Here is a 26188-nt window from a genome sequence, read left to right on the forward strand (position 1 = left end):
CTGGTGTTTCTGACGTCACAAACGACCTTGTAACCAATCAGATCAACGTGTGATCGTCAACCAGTGGATCTCTGAGCTGAGTGAGTGGAGGCGGGGCTCATTTGCATATTCATAGAACCACGTATACTAAATGAGGCAAGGGTGTCGAGTTACACTCAAGATATTTTAAAACACAAGGAAAAAAATTAAATATCACAATCATAGAATCACTAACATAAGTTGGAAAAAGTCAAAAAGAGATTTGAAACAAAAAAGTGGAAAGATTTAAAAATACACTTTTATTACACAAATAAAAACTTTCATAGAAACGTTGAACAAACACACGGCGCTCCAGGACATGATCAGCTGGGCTTCTTCCTCAGGGTCGTGGCTCTCACGGACTTCCTGATGGTGCGGCACAGACTCCCAGTGGACGGAGGAGTCATGGACTCTTTAATGTTGAGCAGAAGACCACACCGCGGACGAGACCCGACACACACACTCGCCCGAGACGAGCCGACACACACACTCGCACGCTTCACCTCCTCACGCAGACGGCCGATCTCCTGCTCTCGAGCGCTGGCATCACTCTCCAAACACTCCGCTTTCTGCTCCTGTCAACACACACACAGCTCTCAGAACGAGCGCGTCTCTCTCTTGAATCCGACACTGAGTGAGTTAACCTGCAGTTCCTCCACTGGCCACTAGAGGCCGGCTGCAGAAGAGACTCACTCCCATAGACCCGCATGTTAAAATGCCCAACTTTACAGCAGAATAAAACATGTTTACACTCTGGTGCAAAAAGTGGTTTTGGTCTATATCACTAATGTTGCCCTTCATGACGACTGTGAGGGGGGTGAATATTTTTATAACTCATCCGTTTAAATTATATTAAGCCTTAAAGTTTTGCATAATTAAGGATGTGGCCACTTGAGTGACAGGTGGATTGCCGCTGATGTCACTGCTAGCCGTTTGTCTGCTGTCTGTTAGCATCACGTCACGTCAGCTAATCCGCCTCGCTGCATACGATCGTTTATCCGGGGAATGACGCTGCCAAGATGGCGACGGCCGGCTCCACCCACTTTGGGTTTTCAAAAATGCTCTGAACGTCACGTCAGGGTGACGTCACACTCACACATTTTTTTTTACTGTCTATGGTCAGCACATAGGTTTCATTTAAGTGTCCTAACCTGATTCGAGAGTCTGTTTTGTAGAGTTTGGACCTCCGCAAGTTTTTCCATATAGCTCTCGCCGGCTTCCTGAAGCGTCTCGTTCAGCTCGCCGATGCGCCGCTCGAGAGACATGATCAGCTGAAACACAGAGCAGACACTCACGATTCTGCAGACCTTCCAGGAGTTCTCCATCTCTGGTGCGTTTACCTCTTGCTTCTCAACACACAGATTCTCCACCGCACACTTTTCCTTGTACAGCATCTTATACCTTTCTGCATCTGCAGTCAATTGAGTGAGATCATACAGAGGATTATTTATATACTGAACAAGCTGTATATTAGATCTCTACCCCTAAACACCACCGTCACAGAGCCTCCTGCAGTTTTACATTTTGAAAAAACATTTAGTATGATTTATAAGCCGTTTTCCTCGTAGGGGCCAAAAAAAAAAAAAGTTCCCTTGAGGACAAAAAAGTCAGGATTACACACACACACACGATACCTGTGTCCATGGACGGCAGTGGGCTTGTCTGCGTAGAGTTGTCCTGTTTGAGGGGTTGAGGACCAGAACACTGGCATTTCTGTTCCAACTCAAATACAAGTTTCTCTAGCGCCTATAAATAAGATGATAGGGATTAAATCGCTGCAAGCAGACATTAAGAGGCCAAGCACAAAGGAACGAGAAGTCATGCAAGCATGGCTGGAACAGACCAACTGCAACAAGCAATTAAAGACTTTATAATTTCCCAGGAATTCAGCCTAAAATCTTAATTGGTCATTAGTTATGATTTAATGGTTTATCACTTTCGACCAATATGTGGCGCTGTGACCAAACTTTTATTCGCTTTAGGGCATGGTGCCGAACACATACAAAGTTTCATAACGACACCATGTGTTAGTAAAAGATTGCTTTTAAGACAATTTAAAATGGTAGATGCCCAAAATGGCCGATATGATGTTCGAGTCGGCATGCTGCACCGAATCTAAAGAGACCAGTTCTGTGATTTTTGGCTGAACCGTTCAGAAGTTAAGCAAATAGAGCATATCTCCTGACCACTAGGTGGCACTGTCCCAAAACTGTGCAGGTAACCTCATGCATGTCATGGTTGTGATAACACGCACCAAGTTTGGTCAGAATATGCTAAAGGGTTGCAGAGATTTAGCCTCACTTCCATGTTGGCGCGCTCCAATTTGAATTCGTTCGCCATTCGTAAACAGTTTGACAAATCAACTTGAATTCCATAACTTTGTTGGCATGATCTGGCTCAATTTTCGTGAAAATCGGAGCAATGGTCTAGCAGTTTGAGAAAGTACTGTTTTTGGAAAATTCAAGTGGCGAAAACTGACGTCATCGTGTGCAATCGCATCATCGTGAAAAAAGGAATCAGAAGATTGTTTATGGGCCTTAAATTTCAAAAGTTAACAAACATAAGTGACAATTTGGACAGTTGGTGGCACTAGAGGGAATGACTTAAAGACTCCAAAATCGCTGTGGTGACAGTTCAGACTGTCCTCTATCTATATGCCAAATTTCATAATTTTCCCACAAGCCTTTCTATGGGCTTCCAGAGCGGAGGAATAAGAACACTAACGATTACAATAAGTGGTGCTTGGACCATAATAATAATAAACAAGATTGTCAATAAAATAAATGCAACTAGATTGTTACACTGTTGGAAGTGCACAAGAATTTCATAGAAATCCCTCCAATACAAATCGGTGTAATTTGACCTGCTTAAACCTTCCCATCATACACTGGGATTAATTAGATTTAAAGGTGTGTGTGCCTTGGCTCGCTCGTGCTCTTCGTTGTATTCGTCTATAGGGATGTAATCCTCCTCCAGTCTCTCGAGAGCGCACTGGTACGCGTGCTCTTTCAACGCCTCTTTATACATATCAAACGTGCTGTCCATCTTCTCCTCATAGCTCTCCTTCAGGTCCTCCAGCTGACGACTGAAACACAGACGGTTAAAGTCAAGTCAGCTTCATGTATACAGCGCTTTAACATGTTTCAAAGCAGCTTTACAGTGATAACAGGAGATTACAGTAACAGATTGTTTGGCTTTACAGCAGCTCTAGAATAAAGTTACTGTTCAGCTAAAGTTAGTTTTGATTGATTCACTTCCGTTGCGAAGATCATTAGTTATTAACTTAGGGGCCGCTAACACGACACCGTTCACACAGAAAACTTTGAATGTGTTCTGGCCGCTCATTCACACAACAACAGTGTTTGGTGCTTGAGAACGCAAGCCTTGAAACCGGTTCCAAGGTGCAAGCGGTGAAAAATAAGAAAAATAAAAATTCTGCACAAACTTAAACACGAATGTGAAACCACTGATGGCGCGCACATGCACATCACGTATTTAGTCTATAGGTATGGGAAGGCTCCTTTAGACCCGAGGGAACCCTGGGAAGGCTCCTTCAGACCCGAGGGAACCCTGGGAAGGCGCCTTCAGACCCGAGGGAGCCCTGGGAAGGCGCCTTCAGACCCGAGGGAACCATGGGAAGGCTCCTTCAGACCCGAGGGGGCCCTGGGAAGGCTCCTTCAGACCCGTGGGGGCCCTGGGAAGGCTCCTTCAGACCCGTGGGGGCCCTGGGAAGGCTCCTTCAGACCCGTGGGGGCCCTGGGAAGGCTCCTTCAGACCCGTGGGGGCCCTGGGAAGGCTCCTTCAGACCCGAGGGAACCCTGGGAAGGCACCTTCAGACCCGAGGGAACCATGGGAAGGCTCCTTCAGACCCGAGGGGGCCCTGGGAAGGCTCCTTCAGACCCGTGGGGGCCCTGGGAAGGCTCCTTCAGACCCGTGGGGGCCCTGGGAAGGCTCCTTCAGACCCGAGGGAACCCTGGGAAGGCTCCTTCAGACCAGAGGGAACCCTGGGAAGGCTCCTTCAGACCCGTGGGAGCCCTGGGAAGGCTCTTTCAGACCCGAGGGAGCCCTGGGAAGGCTCCTTCAGACCCGTGGGATCCCTGGGAAGGCTCCTTCAGACCAGAGGGAACCCTGGGAAGGCTCCTTCAGACCCGTGGGAGCCCTGGGAAGGCTCCTTCAGACCCGTGGGAGCCCTGGGAAGGCTCCTTCAGACCCGTGGGAGCCCTGGGAAGGCTCCTTCAGACCCGTGGGAGCCCTGGGAAGGCTCCTTCAGACCCGTGGGAGCCCTGGGAAGGCTCCTTCAGACCCGTGGGAGCCCTGGGAAGGCTCCTTCAGACCCGTAAGAGACCTGGGAAGGCTCATTCAGACCAGAGGGAGCCCTGGGAAGGCTCCTTCAGACCCGTGGGAGCCCTGGGAAGGCTCCTTCAGACCCGTGGGAGCCCTGGGAAGGCTCCTTCAGACCCGTAAGAGACCTGGGAAGGCTCATTCAGACCAGAGGGAGCCCTGGGAAGGCTCCTTCAGACCCGTGGGAGCCCTGGGAAGGCTCCTTCATGAGGTGAAGCATGTCCATGTTCCGGTGCCCAGCTTCGGCTCCTCACCTGTGAAGCTCCTCTGCCTCCGTGATCTGCTGCAGCATCGCGTCTCCCATCTCCTTACGGATCTGAATCTCCTGGACAAGATTCTTCCTGCGCTCGGCCATCAGCTTCGAGCGCAAGCTCTCCACCAAGTTCAACAACTCCTGCAAGAGAATGACAGACATGTGGCAAAGGCCTCCATCTCTGCACCGCAAAACATGCTTTTCTTACTCAGTAAACAAGGCAAAAAATACTGTCCAGATACCTAAACATTATTAAAATAAAGATGTCTTTACTAAAGTAGTAAAATGCCATAATTTTGATTTATATACCCAGAAAACGAGACATATCTTAAGTGAGGTTGCTTAAAACAAGCAAAATTATCTGCCAATGGGGTAAGAAAAAAAAACTTAATTCAAAGAGAAACCAGATAATTTCTTTCCCCATTGGCAGATCACTTTGCTTTTTAATAAGTTAAAAGAAAAAGCTTAATTTTGACAAACAAGACATAATATCGCATGGCATTTTACTTGTATAGTAAACTGCATCTTGATTTGTCTTTTGTCTTATGTCAAAATTAATTTTGCTTTTTAAGCAAAAAAAGCTTAATTTTGACATATCAAGATGCAGTTTACTATATAAGTAAAATGCCATGCGATATTATGTCTTGTTTGTCAAAATTAAGCTTTTTCTTTTAACTTATTAAAAAGCAAAGTGATCTGCCAATGGGGAAAGAAATTATCTGGTTTCTCTTTGAATTAAGAGGAATTTATGGCATTTCACTACTTTAAATATTCTTAAAATAAAGATGTCTTTACTAGATATTTGGACTGAAAACAGGACAAAAACACAGAGTAAGAGAGGTGTTTTGCAGTGTGAGCATCGAGGATCATGTTGACGTGCTCGAGCACCTCTTGGGGTAATATTGACACGTCCGCCTCGTCTCCGTCCAGCAACTCTTCCTCTGACAGATATTCATCCACAGCCTGGTCATCAATCACTCCATTCCTCAGCAATGGCTTCCCATCCAGACCCACCAGACGCGGCGCCAGAGACTCCACAGATCTTTGAGGCATGACCTGTAACACCTGACACACACAGACCCGAATGACACGGGCAATGGGAGAAACGAGCCTTTGAATCATTTTGCCAAAGCAATTCATTTAATTAAAAGTTTCAGTGTTTGGAAGAGTCACTCGCTGGCGACCCCTGCTGGTCAGATCAGTGTAAATGCAGCGAAAACTCAGTCAAAACATGCAGAAAAACAGCTTTTACAAACCAGCAATGTTTCATTGAAGCCGTCATCTATTAAATGCAATTAACAAATCATCTGATAATACTAAATATGAAGTGTCTCTATAATATGTGTTATTTTATTAAATTGTAGAGCTTGTATTGTTTATGAAGAGCTTGGTTAATCAGACCAGTAAGAGACTTGACTACAACTCTTTATGCAATTAAACATCTGCAAAATGTATAAAACTGATCCGAGATCAGGTAAAATCATAAAGTTCATGGGTTCACAGAGATCATCGCCCCCTAGCGGCGAATCATTGACATTTGGAAACCGTGATATTGCAAACTATTTTCAATGGAAAGTAGCTAAATCCTGCTTAAAGAGTCACTAAATGTCGCTAGATGGCGTAAAGCGCTAACCTACGGGACCTGTCGGCAGTTTACATCCTAGTCCGAGCTCACACACTGTAAATTAACATATTATATAGCCAAATGTCCAATAAAGCGGTTTTGATTTAGTGACTGACTGTTAACCAGCAATCAAAAATATCGCTAGTCGCTTTTTTTAAGACGCAAAATGGGTCTGAGAAGTCGCTAATCTAGGTGACAAAAGTCTGTACATTGACAACACATGTGATTTCAGTAAACGATGCTTCGTAACGTCATAACCAGACTTTGATACACACTCTGAATCCCTGATTCCAAATAAATGAAATCGACCATCACTAGTTGACGTGGTCAATTTGCTTAGACTATGGCTATCTGTAAACTTATGAATCTGTCCTAGAACCTGACATTATAATCAGCCCTACAACAACCCGGGTTCCCATAAAGCTCACAAACGTTAGATCAGGGCTTGAAGTGAACTTTGCGATCCCAAACCTGCTTGGCCACGGCGGAGAACTTCATGACGTGGAGGGTCTCGTCGTAGGTGGAGGCGCACTGGTTGATGTTGACGATCATGCAAGCCCGTCCTCGGCCGCAGAACATGCCCTGGAAGAGCCGGGTCAGCTTGCTCTCGCGGAACGGCACGTAGCTCGTCCTCGCCCTGGCGGATCAGAGACGCGTGTGAGCAGAGACGGGGCGCCTGTGGTTCGCGAGGGCGATCGCCAGTACCTGTAGCTCTGGTTGCTCCGCAGCGCGGCGATGCACTTGCCCAGGATCAGCAGGGAATTGTTGATGTTTCCAGCTTCTTTCAGACGCTCCCCAAACGTTTTGGTTTTGTTGCATCTTTCGGAGCCGGCCAAGTCACAAAGTGAAAGACTTTGTGAGAAAAGAAAGACGTTACACTTTCCAAACGGATTTGCTTCACTGAATTTTTAAAAGTACAATACACTTGGATTTTCAAGTTATTTCTACTTAAATTACATTAGTTGAATCTTGTATAACATTAATGTTGAAATTGCTTAATCAGTTTAAAGTCCCCCTGTGGTGAAAATCCAGCGTTTAATGTTGTTTATGTGTCCATGTGGTGTTTTTAATACGCTTTAAGACACACATGTGTAAGTTCATAAGTCGACAGCATTGCTGAGTATTTCCTCCTTAAAACTGCAGTGAACCAAAGACAGCCTCAAAAACACGGTTTGAAATCGCTGGTGTTTCTGACGTCACAAACGACCTTGTAACCAATCAGATCAACGTGTGATCATCAACCAGTGGATCTCTGAGCTGAGGGAGTGAGTGGAGGCGGGGCTCATTTGCATATTCATAGACCCTCGTATATTTAATGAGGCAATGGTGTCGAGTTACATTCAAGATATTTCAAGGAAAAACACTTTAAAATGTCATTTTGGTGATCAGAGTTAAAGGATAAAATGATTGACTACAGCGGGACTTTAAATTTAAGTACAATCAACTTGGATGTTTAAGTTATTTCAACTTAAATTACATTAAACAGACTTTGTATAACTTAAAGTTAGTTAAGCAATTTTCAACATTTCTTATGAGATATAGCAATGTAAAAATGTTTTTGTAGCTTCTTGATCATGTGTTTCACAGTTCACTCACTCCGACAGTCCCTGAACATCGGCTCCGTCGAGGCGGATCAGCTTGATGGTGAAGATACTGTGGCTGTAAGACAGAACAACGGATTTGCTTTGGCATGGAAATGTGTATTCAGTACTAATGACATCACACTCATTGATCATGACATCACACTCATGATGACCTTCTGCTGGACGACTGGTTCATCTTGGTCGCGGCTGCGCTCCGGTTCTTATTGCCCACGCGCAGCACTTTACTGGCCTCCTCTGCGTTCTGCACATTAACCCATCGCAGATCTACAACAAGACACACACACACACTTTACTGGACGCACGCTAAAGATAGCCACACTTGTGCTCCTCGCGGTCAGGAATGACGCACTGGAAATGAGAGAGACGAGTTTCCTCTAGTGGAAGCGTGTGGAACTGCAGCCGAACAACATATCTTTTACTGAGATATCAGCCTCATTTTTTGGCTTTGATTTTCTTATACATTTTTTAAAAACATGTTTTACTCTAAAACTGTATTTCATATAAAAACGTAAAACAGTATTTTTGCACATTTTTCATAACAATAAAAGTAATTCTGTAATTTACGTTCACTATTTAAACCTTCTCACTTCAGCAATAATCTGCCAAGCGTCGTGTTTGAAGAGATCAGACTTCAGTCTGTGATCTAAAGCATTCTAGATTTACCACAGTTAAAGCTGGACATGTTCAGGTCTACGCTCAAAGTGAATAAATGGATTATAAACACAGCGAAAATATAATTTAGTACCATAAAATCCCCTAAATAATACAAAATATTAAATAAATCAAAACATGATCGAACTCAAATATGGTACAGAAATTGAAATAAAAAAAAATAAAAAAAACAAAGATCGGTCAAGTGTGACGACACGTGAGTTCAGGCACACACTCGTGTGGACCGCACCTCTGATGTAGGAGCTCCCGGCGCTGTCCTCACACACTCTCAGCGCCGGCCGCCTCCGGGTTCTGCTGGCGTGGGTCGGCTGGAGCAGGTCGTACACGTGCTCGTTGTAGATCTCGTAGAACGCCACCCAGACGCAGTAAAGCCAGTGTCCATCATCAGCCGTGACATCAGCACTGTCCACTGCAGGACACGCCAGAGATTACACACACACTCCACTGCAGGACACGCCAGAGATTACACACACTCCACTGCAGGACACGCCAGAGATTACACACACACACTCCACTGGAGGACACGCCAGAGATTACACACACACTCCACTGCAGGACACGCCAGAGATTACACACACTCCACTGCAGGACACGCCAGAGATTACACACACACACTCCACTGGAGGACACGCCAGAGATTACACACACTCCACTGGAGGACACGCCAGAGATTACACACACACACTCCACTGGAGGACACGCCAGAGATTACACACACTCCACTGCAGGACACGCCAGAGATTACACACACACTCCACTGCAGGACACGCCAGAGATTACACACACTCCACTGCAGGACACGCCAGAGATTACACACACTCCACTGCAGGACACGCCAGAGATTACACACACACTCCACTGCAGGACACGCCAGAGATTACACACACACACTCCACTGCAGGACACGCCAGAGATTACACACACACTCCACTGCAGGACACGCCAGAGATCACACACACACTCCACTGGAGGACACGCCAGAGATTACACACACACTCCACTGGAGGACACGCCAGAGATTACACACACACTCCACTGGAGGACACGCCAGAGATCACACACACTCCACTGGAGGACACGCCAGAGATCACACACACTCCACTGGAGGACACGCCAGAGATTACACACACACTCCACTGGAGGACACGCCAGAGATTACACACACACTCCACTGGAGGACACGCCAGAGATTACACACACACTCCACTGGAGGACACGCCAGAGATTACACACACACTCCACTGCAGGACACGCCAGAGATCACACACACTCCACTGCAGGACACGCCAGAGATTACACACACACTCCACTGCAGGACACGCCAGAGATTACACACACACTCCACTGGAGGACACGCCAGAGATTACACACACACTCCACTGCAGGACACGCCAGAGATTACACACACACTCCACTGGAGGACACGCCAGAGATTACACACACACACTCCACTGCAGGACACGCCAGAGATTACACACACACTCCACTGCAGGACACGCCAGAGATTACACACACTCCACTGCAGGACACGCCAGAGATTACACACACACTCCACTGCAGGACACGCCAGAGATTACACACACTCCACTGCAGGACACGCCAGAGATTACACACACACTCCACTGGAGGACACGCCAGAGATCACACACACACACTCCACTGCAGGACACGCCAGAGATTACACACACACTCCACTGCAGGACACGCCAGAGATCACACACACTCCACTGGAGGACACGCCAGAGATTACACACACACTCCACTGGAGGACACGCCAGAGATTACAAAAACACTCCACTGGAGGACAAGCCAGAGATCACACACACTCCACTGGAGGACACGCCAGAGATCACACACACTCCACTGGAGGACAAGCCAGAGATCACACACACTCCACTGGAGGACACGCCAGAGATCACACACACTCCACTGGAGGACACGCCAGAGATTACACACACACTCCACTGGAGGACACGCCAGAGATTACACACACACTCCACTGGAGGACACGCCAGAGATCACACACACTCCACTGGAGGACACGCCAGAGATTACACACACACTCCACTGGAGGACACGCCAGAGATTACACACACACACTCCACTGGAGGACACGCCAGAGATTACACACACACACTCCACTGGAGGACACGCCAGAGATTACACACACACTCCACTGGAGGACACGCCAGAGATCACACACACTCCACTGGAGGACACGCCAGAGATTACACACACACTCCACTGGAGGACAAGCCAGAGATTACACACACACTCCACTGGAGGACACGCCAGAGATTACACACACACACTCCACTGGAGGACACGCCAGAGATCACACACACACACTCCACTGCAGGACACGCCAGAGATTACACACACACTCCACTGCAGGACACGCCAGAGATCACACACACTCCACTGCAGGACACGCCAGAGATTACACACACACTCCACTGGAGGACACGCCAGAGATTACACACACACTCCACTGCAGGACACGCCAGAGATTACACACACACTCCACTGCAGGACACGCCAGAGATTACACACACACTCCACTGGAGGACACGCCAGAGATTACACACACACTCCACTGCAGGACACGCCAGAGATTACACACACTCCACTGGAGGACACGCCAGAGATTACACACACACTCCACTGCAGGACACGCCAGAGATCACACACACTCCACTGCAGGACACGCCAGAGATTACACACACACTCCACTGCAGGACACGCCAGAGATTACACACACACACACTCCACTGCAGGACACGCCAGAGATCACACACACACACTCCACTGCAGGACACGCCAGAGATTACACACACACTCCACTGGAGGACACGCCAGAGATTACACACACACTCCACTGCAGGACACGCCAGAGATTACACACACACTCCACTGGAGGACACGCCAGAGATTACACACACACTCCACTGGAGAACACGCCAGAGATTACACACACTCCACTGCAGGACACGCCAGAGATTACACACACACTCCACTGCAGGACACGCCAGAGATTACACACACACTCCACTGGAGGACACGCCAGAGATCACACACACTCCACTGGAGGACACGCCAGAGATTACACACACACTCCACTGGAGGACACGCCAGAGATTACACACACTCCACTGGAGGACACGCCAGAGATTACACACACTCCACTGCAGGACACGCCAGAGATTACACACACTCCACTGGAGGACACGCCAGAGATTACACACACTCCACTGCAGGACACGCCAGAGATTACACACACTCCACTGGAGGACACGCCAGAGATTACACACACACACTCCACTGGAGGACACGCCAGAGATTACACACACTCCACTGGAGGACACGCCAGAGATTACACACACTCCACTGGAGGACACGCCAGAGATTACACACTCCACTGGAGGACACGCCAGAGATTACACACACTCCACTGGAGGACACGCCAGAGATTACACACACTCCACTGCAGGACACGCCAGAGATTACACACACTCCACTGGAGGACACGCCAGAGATTACACACACACTCCACTGCAGGACACGCCAGAGATTACACACACACTCCACTGGAGGACACGCCAGAGATTACACACACTCCACTGGAGGACACGCCAGAGATCACACACACACTCCACTGGAGGACACGCCAGAGATTACACACACACTCCACTGCAGGACACGCCAGAGATTACACACACACTCCACTGCAGGACACGCCAGAGATTACACACACACTCCACTGCAGGACACGCCAGAGATTACACACACACTCCACTGCAGGACACGCCAGAGATTACACACACACTCCACTGGAGGACACGCCAGAGATTACACACACTCCACTGGAGGACACGCCAGAGATTACACACACACTCCACTGGAGGACACGCCAGAGATTACACACACTCCACTGGAGGACACGCCAGAGATTACACACACTCCACTGCAGGACACGCCAGAGATTACACACACACTCCACTGCAGGACACGCCAGAGATTACACACACTCCACTGGAGGACACGCCAGAGATTACACACACTCCACTGCAGGACACGCCAGAGATTACACACACACTCCACTGGAGGACACGCCAGAGATTACACACACTCCACTGGAGGACACGCCAGAGATTACACACACTCCACTGGAGGACACGCCAGAGATTACACACACTCCACTGGAGGACACGCCAGAGATTACACACACTCCACTGGAGGACACGCCAGAGATCACACACACACACTCCACTGCAGGACACGCCAGAGATCACACACACACTCCACTGGAGGACACGCCAGAGATTACACACACTCCACTGGAGGACACGCCAGAGATTACACACACACTCCACTGCAGGACACGCCAGAGATTACACACACTCCACTGGAGGACACGCCAGAGATTACACACACACTCCACTGGAGGACACGCCAGAGATTACACACACACTCCACTGGAGGACACGCCAGAGATAACACACACTCCACTGGAGGACACGCCAGAGATTACACACACACTCCACTGCAGGACACGCCAGAGATTACACACACACACTCCACTGGAGGACACGCCAGAGATTACACACACACTCCACTGCAGGACACGCCAGAGATTACACACACACTCCACTGGAGGACACGCCAGAGATCACACACTCCACTGGAGGACACGCCAGAGATCACACACTCCACTGGAGGACACGCCAGAGATCACACACTCTCCACTGGAGGACACGCCAGAGATTACACACACACACTCCACTGGAGGACACGCCAGAGATTACACACACTCCACTGGAGGACACGCCAGAGATTACACACACTCCACTGGAGGACACGCCAGAGATCACACACTCCACTGCAGGACACGCCAGAGATTACACACACACACTCCACTGGAGGACACGCCAGAGATTACACACACTCCACTGGAGGACACGCCAGAGATCACACACACTCCACTGCAGGACACGCCAGAGATTACACACACACTCCACTGGAGGACACGCCAGAGATCACACACACACTCCACTGGAGGACACGCCAGAGATTACACACACACTCCACTGGAGGACACGCCAGAGATTACACACACACTCCACTGGAGGACACGCCAGAGATTACACACACTCCACTGGAGGACACGCCAGAGATCACACACTCCACTGGAGGACACGCCAGAGATCACACACTCCACTGGAGGACACGCCAGAGATCACACACTCCACTGGAGGACACGCCAGAGATTACACACACACACTCCACTGGAGGACACGCCAGAGATTACACACACTCCACTGGAGGACACGCCAGAGATTACACACACTCCACTGGAGGACACGCCAGAGATCACACACTCCACTGCAGGACACGCCAGAGATTACACACACACACTCCACTGGAGGACACGCCAGAGATTACACACACTCCACTGGAGGACACGCCAGAGATCACACACACTCCACTGCAGGACACGCCAGAGATTACACACACTCCACTGGAGGACACGCCAGAGATCACACACTCTCCACTGGAGGACACGCCAGAGATTACACACACTCCACTGGAGGACACGCCAGAGATTACACACACTCCACTGGAGGACACGCCAGAGATTACACACACTCCACTGCAGGACACGCCAGAGATCACACACACTCCACTGGAGGACACGCCAGAGATTACACACACTCCACTGGAGGACACGCCAGAGATTACACACACTCCACTGGAGGACACGCCAGAGATTACACACACACACTCCACTGGAGGACACGCCAGAGATCACACACTCCACTGGAGGACACGCCAGAGATCACACACTCTCCACTGGAGGACACGCCAGAGATTACACACACACACTCCACTGGAGGACACGCCAGAGATTACACACACTCCACTGGAGGACACGCCAGAGATTACACACACACACTCCACTGGAGGACACGCCAGAGATTACACACACACTCCACTGGAGGACACGCCAGAGATCACACACACTCCACTGCAGGACACGCCAGAGATTACACACACTCCACTGGAGGACACGCCAGAGATCACACACACTCCACTGCAGGACACGCCAGAGATCACACACACTCCACTGGAGGACACGCCAGAGATCACACACACTCCACTGGAGGACACGCCAGAGATTACACACACTCCACTGGAGGACACGCCAGAGATTACACACACTCCACTGGAGGACACGCCAGAGATTACACACACACACTCCACTGGAGGACACGCCAGAGATCACACACTCCACTGGAGGACACGCCAGAGATCACACACTCTCCACTGGAGGACACGCCAGAGATTACACACACACACTCCACTGGAGGACACGCCAGAGATTACACACACTCCACTGGAGGACACGCCAGAGATCACACACACTCCACTGCAGGACACGCCAGAGATCACACACACTCCACTGGAGGACACGCCAGAGATCACACACTCCACTGGAGGACACGCCAGAGATCACACACTCTCCACTGGAGGACACGCCAGAGATTACACACACTCCACTGGAGGACACGCCAGAGATTACACACACTCCACTGGAGGACACGCCAGAGATCACACACACTCCACTGGAGGACACGCCAGAGATTACACACACTCCACTGGAGGACACGCCAGAGATTACACACACTCCACTGGAGGACACGCCAGAGATCACACACACACACTCCACTGGAGGACACGCCAGAGATTACACACACTCCACTGGAGGACACGCCAGAGATTACACACACTCCACTGGAGGACACGCCAGAGATCACACACACACACTCCACTGGAGGACACGCCAGAGATCACACACACACACTCCACTGGAGGACACGCCAGAGATCACACACACACACTCCACTGGAGGACACGCCAGAGATTACACACACTCCACTGGAGGACACGCCAGAGATCACACACACTCCACTGGAGGACACGCCAGAGATCACACACACACACTCCACTGGAGGACACGCCAGAGATCACACACACACACTCCACTGGAGGACACGCCAGAGATTACACACACACTCCACTGGAGGACACGCCAGAGATCACACACACTCCACTGGAGGACACGCCAGAGATCACACACACACACTCGACTGGAGGACACGCCAGAGATTTCACACACACTCCACTGGAGGACACGCCAGAGATCACACACACACACTCCACTGGAGGACACGCCAGAGATCACACACACTCCACTGGAGGACACGCCAGAGATTACACACACACTCCACTGGAGGACACGCCAGAGATCACACACACACTCCACTGGAGGACACGCCAGAGATCACACACACTCCACTGGAGGACACGCCAGAGATTACACACACACTCCACTGGAGGACACGCCAGAGATTACACACACACTCCACTGGAGGACACGCCAGAGATTACACACACACTCCACTGGAGGACACGCCAGAGATTACACACACACTCCACTGGAGGACACGCCAGAGATTACACACACACTCCACTGGAGGACACGCCAGAGATTACACACACACTCCACTGGAGGACACGCCAGAGATTACACACACACTCCACTGGAGGACACGCCAGAGATCACACACACTCCACTGGAGGACACGCCAGAGATTACACACACTCCACTGGAGGACACGCCAGAGATTACACACACTCCACTGGAGGACACGCCAGAGATCACACACACTCCACTGCAGGACACGCCAGAGATCACACACACACTCCACTGCAGGACACGCCAGAGATTACACACACACTCCACTGCAGGACACGCCAGAGATTACACACACACTCCACTGGAGGACACGCCAGAGATTACACACACACTCCACTGGAGGACACGCCAGAGATCACACACACACTCCACTGGAGGACACGCCAGAGATCACACACACTCCACTGGAGGACACGCCAGAGATCACACACACACTCCACTGGAGGACACGCCAGAGATTACACACACACTCCACTGCAGGACACGCCAGAGATTACACACACACTCCACTGGAGGACACGCCAGAGATTACACACACACTCCACTGGAGGACACGCCAGAGATCACACACACACACTCCACTGGAGGACACGCCAGAGATTACACACACACTCCACTGGAGGACACGCCAGAGATTACACACACACTCCACTGGAGGACACGCCAGAGATTACACACACACACTCCACTGGAGGACACGCCAGAGATTACACACTCCACTGGAGGACACGCCAGAGATTACACACACACTCCACTGCAGGACACGCCAGAGATTACACACACTCCACTGGAGGACACGCCAGAGATTACACACACACTCCACTGGAGGACACGCCAGAGATTACACACACACACTCCACTGGAGGACACGCCAGAGATTACACACACTCCACTGGAGGACACGCCAGAGATTACACACACACTCCACTGGAGGACACGCCAGAGATCACACACACTCCACTGGAGGACACGCCAGAGATCACACACACTCCACTGGAGGACACGCCAGAGATTACACACACACTCCACTGGAGGACACGCCAGAGATTACACACACACTCCACTGGAGGACACGCCAGAGATTACACACACACACTCCACTGGAGGACACGCCAGAGATTACACACACAATCCACTGCAGGACACGCCAGAGATCACACACACACTCCACTGGAGGACACGCCAGAGATTACACACACAATCCACTGCAGGACACGCCAGAGATCACACACACACTCCACTGGAGGACACGCCAGAGATCACACACACACACACACAGTAGCCGGGTATACCTGTATGGTCATACGAAACACTGGAAAACGACAAACTGTTGACGGAGGAGTTCGAGCTTCTACTTCGACTGGATTTAGTGGGTTCAGTATCCTGAGACGAGAGAAGACACAGTGATTAATAACACACAGTGATTAATAACACACAGTGATTAATAAAACACACAGTGATTAATAACACAAGAACAATAGCGAGAAACGTTACGCAGCATTACAACCGGGCCGGTGTCTTCTAGTTAGCATTAAAGAAGCATATAAAGAGATTAAAATAGTACATTTTTCCCAAAAAACTGATGAAAAAAACGAACTTATCAAATTAAACCTAAAAATAACTTGCAGGGAATATTCTAACCATATGTTTTGCTGAAATTGGTAATTTTCCATAAACTAGGCCTATATTTCACCAGTTCGTTACAACCTGGATTGATCAGTCAAAACACATTATAACTTCAGATAAATCCAATTGTATAGATATAAATGTTGAGCCGAGGTAAAGCGCATGACAGATCATAAAGATACGAGGGTTTGTAACTTTACTGCGCATTTACTAACACTCGTTCATATATTATAATTCAATAAACGAGAGTAAATGGTGTGATTTCAGAGATGAAGAGAACATGAAGTTAACGGTTCCTCGGGCCACAAGCACGTCCCGCTGATGTACATGTAGTTATCCTACAGTCAGTCACATTATTGTTATTCCTTTTGTAATGTATTGAATCAGTCATTTGGTGGTTAATGTAAACTCGGTTAGTGGGGTACAGTGAGAAAAGTTAGGAAATCTTACATAATGTATAAAACCAAACTCATGTAATCCTCCATAATGATGGTTTATGTGCTCCGATTATTTAAATATTGATTCAAAACAAGTTCAAATCAAGACATTGTTTGTTTGGATTATTCTTCCATGCTTAGTCCATATGATGTGGGAGAATATGTAGAATAAATATGAAAAGGTTAATAGGATGTCAGGGGAACGCTACGGTAAAAAAAAAAAAAAAAATCCATTTCCGTGACGAAAAGCGTTCCTGGCTAACCCGGACAAGCGTTAGGAAGAGCTAGCCGTGTTCCGGGAAGCGGTTCTCGTACCTCTTTGAGTAAACTGAAGAGCGCGGCCTTGGCGTTCTTCTCCACTTTGACTTGTTCCGAGTCGAGTTTCTGCACATCCGAGCTCAGGAAGGGCTTCAGGTCGGCGTGCTCGTACTGGCGGCCCGCCACGTGCCGGAACACCGCGTCCAGCGCGCGCGGCAGGATCCCCGGGTCCTTCTGGGAGCCTGAACACGACCACTCGCGTGAGGTGACGGCGGAGGACATGCGGTGCGTTCAAGTCATCTCGGGAAGATCGCGTGTGTGAGAGTTGAACGCACATGAACGCCACAATGCAAGTGGAAAGCTCGGGATTTTCTTTAAGCCCCGATCTGTGAGAAACATGGCGGAACACCGCGATACTTGAAGGCATTTAGCCGTGATATTGCTATAATTTACAACGAAGTAAGCGGATTGCCTGCACAGGACATGATAGCATTAATATAACAATATAATGTAACTAGGGGTGTAACGATACACGTATTCGTATTGAACCGTTTCGGTTCGGTTTTCGGTACGCGTTTTTAAACCGAACGGTTCGTTGGACCATTTTTCCTGCCGACCAACATTTCGTTATTTCAAATGTAGACGCGTCACGCGTGGCAAGTGCGCTCATGATGTAAGAGACGCTGGCGTGACCACAACATCGCCCAACATCAAATGGCTAATGTAAGCGGAACGAAACTGAGCTACTCGTTATTGTGTGGTTGACGGACCGTTTATCAGTGTGGACCAATGCAGCGCGAGCCGATCTTCATCATCAGCACTGTCACTACACAGCCAAATCCAGTAAAGAAAGCATTTGAGTTCGCCACTGAAGTAATAACATCGCTGCGACATCTAGTGAGAAACATTCACATTTCTCCGTTATTAACGGATCAAACAGCGCTGACGTGAAACCAGGAAGAGACATTGTGCCATGAATGAACTATCCAGTGTCCACAGATCAGCAGCATCACCATGGGTTTACTGGAGCAACACTGCTAACTGGCTGGAGTAGCACTGCTAACTGGCTGGAGTAGCACTGCGAACTGGCTGGAGTAGCACTGCGAACTGGCTGGAGTAGCACTGCGAACTGGCTGGAGTAGCACTGCGAACTGGCTGGAGTAGCACTGCGAACTGGCTGGAGTAGCACTGCGAACTGGCTGGAGTAGCACTGCGAACTGGCTGGAGTAGCACTGCGAACTGGCTGGAGTAGCACTGCGAACTGGCTGGAGTAGCACTGCGAACTGGCTGGAGTAGCACTGCGAACTGGCTGGAGTAGCACTGCGAACTGGCTGGAGTAGCACTGCGAACTGGCTGGAGTAGCACTGCGAACTGGCTGGAGTAGCACTGCGAACTGGCTGGAGTAGCACTGCGAGCTGGCTGGAGTAGCACTGCGAGCTGGCTGGAGTAGCACTGCGAGCTGGCTGGAGTAGCACTGCGAGCTGGCTGGAGTAGCACTGCGAGCTGGCTGGAGTAGCACTGCGAGCTGGCTGGAGTAGCACTGCGAGCTGGCTGGAGTAGCACTGCGAGCTGACTGGAGTAGCACTGCCTGCTGACTGGAGTAGCACTGCCTGCTGACTGGAGTAGCACTGCCTGCTGACTGGAGTAGCACTGCCTGCTGACTGGAGTAGCACTGCCTGCTGACTGGAGTAGCACTGCCTGCTGACTGGAGTAGCACTGCCTGCTGACTGGAGTAGCACTGCCTGCTGACTGGAGTAGCACTGCCTGCTGACTGGAGTAGCACTGCCTGCTGACTGGAGTAGCACTGCTGACTGGAGTAGCACTGCTGACTGGAGTAGCACTGCTCACTGGAGTAACACTGCTCACTGGAGTAACACTGCTCACTGGAGTAACACTGCTCACTGGAGTAACACTGCTCACTGGAGTAACACTGCTCACTGGAGTAACACTGCTCACTGGAGTAACACTGCTCACTGGAGTAACACTGCTCACTGGAGTAACACTGCTCACTGGAGTAACACTGCTCACTGGAGTAACACTGCTCACTGGAGTAACACTGCTCACTGGAGTAACACTGCTCACTGGAGTAACACTGCTCACTGGAGTAACACTGCTCACTGGAGTAACACTGCTCACTGGAGTAACACTGCTCACTGGAGTAACACTGCTCACTGGAGTAACACTGCTCACTGGAGTAACACTGCTCACTGGAGTAACACTGCTCACTGGAGTAACACTGCTCACTGGAGTAACACTGCTCACTGGAGTAACACTGCTCACTGGAGTAACACTGCTCACTGGAGTAACACTGCTCACTGGAGTAACACTGCTCACTGGAGTAACACTGCTCACTGGAGTAACACTGCTCACTGGAGTAACACTGCTCACTGGAGTAACACTGCTCACTGGAGTAACACTGCTCACTGGAGTAACACTGCTCACTGGAGTAACACTGCTCACTGGAGTAACACTGCTCACTGGAGTAACACTGCTCACTGGAGTAACACTGCTCACTGGAGTAACACTGCTCACTGGAGTAACACTGCTCACTGGAGTAACACTGCTCACTGGAGTAACACTGCTCACTGGAGTAACACTGCTCACTGGAGTAACACTGCTCACTGGAGTAACACTGCTCACTGGAGTAACACTGCTCACTGGAGTAACACTGCTCACTGGAGTAACACTGCTCACTGGAGTAACACTGCTCACTGGAGTAACACTGCTCACTGGAGTAACACTGCTCACTGGAGTAACACTGCTCACTGGAGTAACACTGCTCACTGGAGTAACACTGCTCACTGGAGTAACACTGCTGACTGGAGTAACACTGCTCACTGGAGTAACACTGCTCACTGGAGTAACACTGCTCACTGGAGTAACACTGCTCACTGGAGTAACACTACTAACTGTAACCATGGGAGTGTGGCAGGAATAGTAGGCTATAATGCTTTCAAGTCGGTACTAAAAAAAAATTAACGGTTACGGTACCAGCTTTTCTAGGTACCGAGTACCGGGTTAATCCGGCTCTTGATGCGCTGTCCGAAAGGTGCAGAGTTGCGTCCTCTTCATAAAAACACTGAGACATGGCGACCCGCGGCGCTGCTAATGCGTCGGCTCTGAATCCACTTGTTGACACGAAAGGAGGAAAGAGCCACACATGGAAATATGTTGAATTAGGCTAATGTCACGTTGCCATAAAGGGCCGGTCACATGGTCACATAGCACGTTTTTTGCGCGTGCAAATTTCAAATGTAGGCGCGCGGGAAGCGCACTCATAATAGAAGCGACGTGCGAGCTTGTTTTTCCAGGCGCGTCACTGTTTATGGTTGCATAGCGGAGACACGCGAGAGCTTGTGGAGAGAAGGAGAAAGCGGTGCAAACTGCGCTCTCCGTGATGACGAGGAAGTATCATTAGAAATCAGCTACAGGGTTCTCAAGTTTTGAAGACAGGCAAGAGTGACATTTTTGGCAGTTTTGGATTAAATAAAAGTAGGCTACAGTTAAGTCAAATAAAACATGTTTTATCTCCTGTATAGTTTGGTAACACTACATTAAGATACCATTCATTAACATTACTTGATGTGTTAACATCCACACATTGAGTGAACAATATATTTTTACAACATTAATTAATGTTTGTGAATGTTATTTAATACAAACACTTGATTGGTCATGTTTGTTCACTTCATTCATTGTGCATTAAATAATGTTAACAGATAAAACTTTTGATTTTAAAAATGTATTTAGTATATTTTTAAATTAACCCCAAGGAGAATAATTGCTACAGTATAACTATGGTTTATTGTTAGGTCATTTTATCTAACAAATAGAATCTTATTGTAAAGTGTTTTTAATACTACAGTTTCCATCTTTGTAACTGTGATATACACTTTAATATATGTAAATTTTATCTAAATTAAGCTTTGGTACCGAAATTGGTACCGAGAACCGTGGATTTTCACTGGTATTGGTACCGAATACTGAAACTTTGGTACCGTGACAACACTACTTTCAAGTAACATTACGTCGGTTTTATTTTGATATTATGAATACAATTCCTGCCCTCAAATGTTAATCTGAACTAAAATACACCTTTGTTTATAACTACTACAATATTACATTTCGTCCAAGGAGCTGTTTTGTTTTATAAGCTCCTAAGAAAAGTCAAGTATAGCTCCATCACTGCTCAAAGTAAAAAATATCCTACTTTGATGTTGGTTTTAATAAAAATATAATTTATAATTATGGCATTTCTTTCTTTTTGCTGTATCGAAAACATACCGAACCGTGACACAACTGTATCGTATCGAACCGTGAATTTTGTGAACCGTTACACCCCTAAACTATGTTTTTAATTAATTTTTGAACACTCTGAACTTTAAGACAAACCTGATGCACATTCCTTGCTCACTCCTGGACGTAGATTTTAAGAACCTTGCTGTATTTGTGTAATTAAGAGAAAGTAGCGATGAAAGTGACTTGAACACGCATGTCTCGCGGTCTCAGGAGGACTTGAACACGCATGTCTCGCGGTCTCAGGAGGACTTGAACACGCATGTCTCGCGGTCTCAGGAGGACTTGAACACGCATGTCTCGCGGTCTCAGGAGGACTTGAACACGCATGTCTCGCGGTCTCAGGAGGACTTGAACACGCATGTCTCGCGGTCTCAGGAGGACTTGAACACGCATGTCTCGCGGTCTCAGGAGGACTTGAACACGCATGTCTCGCGGTCTCAGGAGGACTTGAACACGCATGTCTCGCGGTCTCAGGAGGACTTGAACGCACCATGAGTGTTTAGTGAGGTTCGGTCACCTTGTATGGTGTATGTTTTCCCGGCGTTGGTCACTCCGTAGCTGAACACCAATGCGTTCTTGCCGTGCAGGAACTCGTGCACCTGTGAGCTGATGGTGCCGTCGAAGAACTCGGTCTGGGAGCACGCCGGCCCGAAGATCTGCACACACACACACACCTTTACACCGGGGCAAAATGACCCCACTTTTTTCAGAAAGCTTATTTTGATAATTTTTTCTGTTTTTAAATGCAATTTTTTGGGAGATTGTTATGTTTTATTTTATTTACCTTTAAATTACTGGATTTAATCAATAAATAGTAATTTAAGCACATTCCTCACTCTTTCAACTTCAATTCAAAATAACTCAATTTCATGCATAAACCTTTTAATTCAGCTCTAAATATCTTACACTGGGAGTCTTTGACCTCTTGTGGAGAAATAATAATAGCACATGATATTTCCTGACTCTAGATGTGCTTATAGCTCTGTTCCGCTGGGTCCTAAAGCCAGTACGCTTCAGTGTGCATTCAGACACACATGTAGACATTACACAATCATTTTTTGGTACAGCTTTAGCATTTTTAGGTTTCTCTGTGTGAACTGAACCATTCCTCGCATTCAATTAATTCCTAAGGGGGTCAAATTGATTGGTTTTAGGATGTTACTTTTTTAAATTTCAAGCACAAAACTCATCGAATCCATTTAATTTTTGTGTGTGTGTGTATTCATTGTTCACGTGCAACACAAGTCCTAGAGGCTTGGACCCCTCTGATGAACTTTCGATTTTTTAATCAGGGTGCGGGTCAAGTTTAGTTTCCCGGACCGAAGGATGAGGTTTGCGTTAGGAGTCACCTGCGTGAAGCTGAACTTGTAGACCTGCTGGCCGATCCCCTTCTCGCTGCTCTTCATGCTGGCGGATCCTTGCGGAGCGTGAAGAGAGATGTTCTCCGCATCCTCCAACACAACACAGCCCTGAGAGGACAGATAAAGGGGCGGTTCATTGATTAAAATGTTTTAACTTTAGTGTAGTGTTGCTGTTTGAGCATAAACATCTGCAAAGTTACGACACTCAACGCTCAGGGCAAAGGGAGAGATTTGCTTTTACAGAAATCACTTTAAGGACTACAACAAACGGCTGGTAGAACTACACGAGCTTCTTCACGGTTAGTGACATCACTAACACTAAATTTACATAAACTCCGCCCCTGGAACGAGATTTATAGATCATCATGACAGAATATGCTAATCAATGACTAGAAGAGAGTTACCTCCACCATCAGGGCTGCCAACTTTTGAGTTTAGCTTGGAGTGAGAATTATGGAATTATTTGGTAACAAAACATAATTTTATTAAGTTTAGTGACAACATGTTAGGCTACAATGTTTACATCGTACAACGACCGGTAGGCTACGGTTTTTATTATTGCTTGAGAAACTTCACGATTTCAATTCAATTCTTGTGATTTGATTCAAGATGGTTACAGTAGATGCACGTTAATTTCTCTATAAAAAAAAAAACCCTCAGCTAATGCTGTAAACATCCAGAGAGCCCTGTCAGCTGGTATTATTAATAAAACGTTAAAAATATCAACCCAGATTAAGTTTTTTTTTTAATTATAACGTTAAGTAAAAATATAATACATATGTAATATAGTGCACATATTTAGCTAAATACGCCTCAACTAATTTTTCTAACAAACTAATGTTCTCTAGTCATTAATGGCTTTCCTGAGGTAAATGTACGTGATCTTGTTCTCCAGCGGATTTGTTGATCTCTTTCCGCGGTTAAAAAACACTTATTGATCAATATTATGTATGAGGCATATACATTTCAGTAAATTGTTCTGTATCTTTCAATATACCAACCTATTGTTCATTTGTGTTTATTTACAATTAACTTGTAGTAAAGAGTAAGAGAGGATCGGTTCACTGAGGCGCTACAGCGATCGGCCACGTCACATTTACAAGCGGCAAAACGGTATTTATTGTTTGATATTCGTAATAAAACTTACAGAATCTGAGAGCTGAGATTTTTTTTCCATTTCAATAGTAACCTGCTCTGTCCTGTCTGTTGTTGTCGGTGTGAGCTTTGCTTCGCGATTTTTCTCTGACTGAGAAAATAGATGTGTAGTGAGAGTGAAAAGTCTCAATTTCGCGGGTCTCGCGAGAACGCCCGAGAGTTGGCAGCCCTGGCTACATAAACTCAACCAACCGTTCAGAAACGTCCTGTTGTTCTACATGTTGTCATTTCTTGAGTCTCTCCATCTTTGTCCGACTCCGGTTTGAACATAAAAGGCTAAAAGTTTTTGATATTTTCCTTTCAGTGTGTGTGTGTGTGAGGTAATCACACACACGCGTTGGTGAAGCTCCGCCCTCTGAACTATAAGAGCAGCTCATTTGCATTTAAAGGGACACACAAAAACGGGTTTTGCTCACCCTCAAAAGGCAACAATTTTAACATGCTAGAAAAATCATCTCTGAGGTATTTTGAGCTGAAACTTCACACACACACACTCTGGGGACATCAGAGACTTATTTTACATGATCAAGGGCATTATACCACCCTTGTTTCCGAAGGCAGACATCATCATTGGATTGAGCCTAACCGTACCTGTTCTTCATTGCTTCTCAGCTCTTCTTCACTGAAAGGCCGAACTTTTAAGTAAACTCGAAGCTGCTGTTGCTCAGAGACCTCAGCGCTCTCGCTCTGCACACAAACACCACACAGCGCTATATATAAACATAAAGATGGACATTATGTGTTATGAACGGATTTGCAATCTTATAACCTGTGATGTTATGGAGGAAACTCCAGAAAATTCTGGAAGATCCGCATGATGAGGTTCACAAGCCGTCGACTCCATCGCCAACATGGTGTCTTCGTCCATATCCATAACCGTCGCCATGATTATACCGTCATATAACAGTTATGTTCTTAAAGTTCAGTTTCACAAACTTGGCATCTGTGTGTGTCAGGGGTTTAGAGAAGAAAAAACGTTTCAGACATGAAAACCAGCTTTAAT

At 47.8% G+C, this 26188-nt stretch overlaps 1 protein-coding gene across 2 annotated transcripts; it reads right to left on the reverse strand.

Annotated features, from left to right (window-relative positions):
* Window positions 1-263: 263 nt before the first annotated feature.
* On the reverse strand, window positions 264-26114 carry zgc:56231 (uncharacterized protein LOC406257 homolog). Of its 2 annotated transcripts, none has more exons than XM_056272338.1 (18): window positions 25955-26114; window positions 25777-25872; window positions 24019-24138; window positions 23187-23325; window positions 18428-18612; window positions 17342-17432; window positions 8742-8921; window positions 7993-8104; window positions 7833-7895; window positions 6942-7088; window positions 6708-6873; window positions 5501-5677; window positions 4614-4753; window positions 2938-3103; window positions 1653-1764; window positions 1359-1429; window positions 1170-1289; window positions 264-593 (listed from the first exon to the last, which is right to left on the reverse strand). In XM_056272338.1, exons 1-18 carry the CDS (start codon window positions 26069-26071, stop codon window positions 342-344), a joined length of 2454 nt encoding a protein of 817 aa, XP_056128313.1. In that variant the 5' UTR covers window positions 26072-26114; the 3' UTR covers window positions 264-341. The 2 variants fall into 2 exon arrangements, with proteins under 2 accessions (XP_056128313.1, XP_056128315.1); XM_056272340.1 differs by having other exon boundaries at window positions 1359-1423; window positions 25955-26113.
* Window positions 26115-26188: the final 74 nt, after the last annotated feature.

This window comes from Rhinichthys klamathensis, unplaced genomic scaffold (assembly GCF_029890125.1).
Source record: "Rhinichthys klamathensis goyatoka isolate OS25496 unplaced genomic scaffold, OSU_Roscu_1.1 h1tg000334l_1, whole genome shotgun sequence".
Taxonomy (NCBI): Eukaryota; Metazoa; Chordata; class Actinopteri; order Cypriniformes; family Leuciscidae; genus Rhinichthys; species Rhinichthys klamathensis.

Excerpts from the sequence above, each read along its gene's own strand:
- zgc:56231 (XM_056272338.1), bottom strand. The coding sequence starts at position 26,071 with ATGGCGACGGTTATGGATATGGACGAAGACACCATGTTGGCGATGGAG. Across the intron at positions 23,326-24,018 it reads ACAAGTTCAGCTTCACGCAG|ATCTTCGGGCCGGCGTGCTC; the intron begins GTGACTCCTAAC and ends GTGTGTGTGCAG. Across the intron at positions 1,430-1,652 it reads ACTGCCGTCCATGGACACAG|ATGCAGAAAGGTATAAGATG; the intron begins GTATCGTGTGTG and ends AATTGACTGCAG.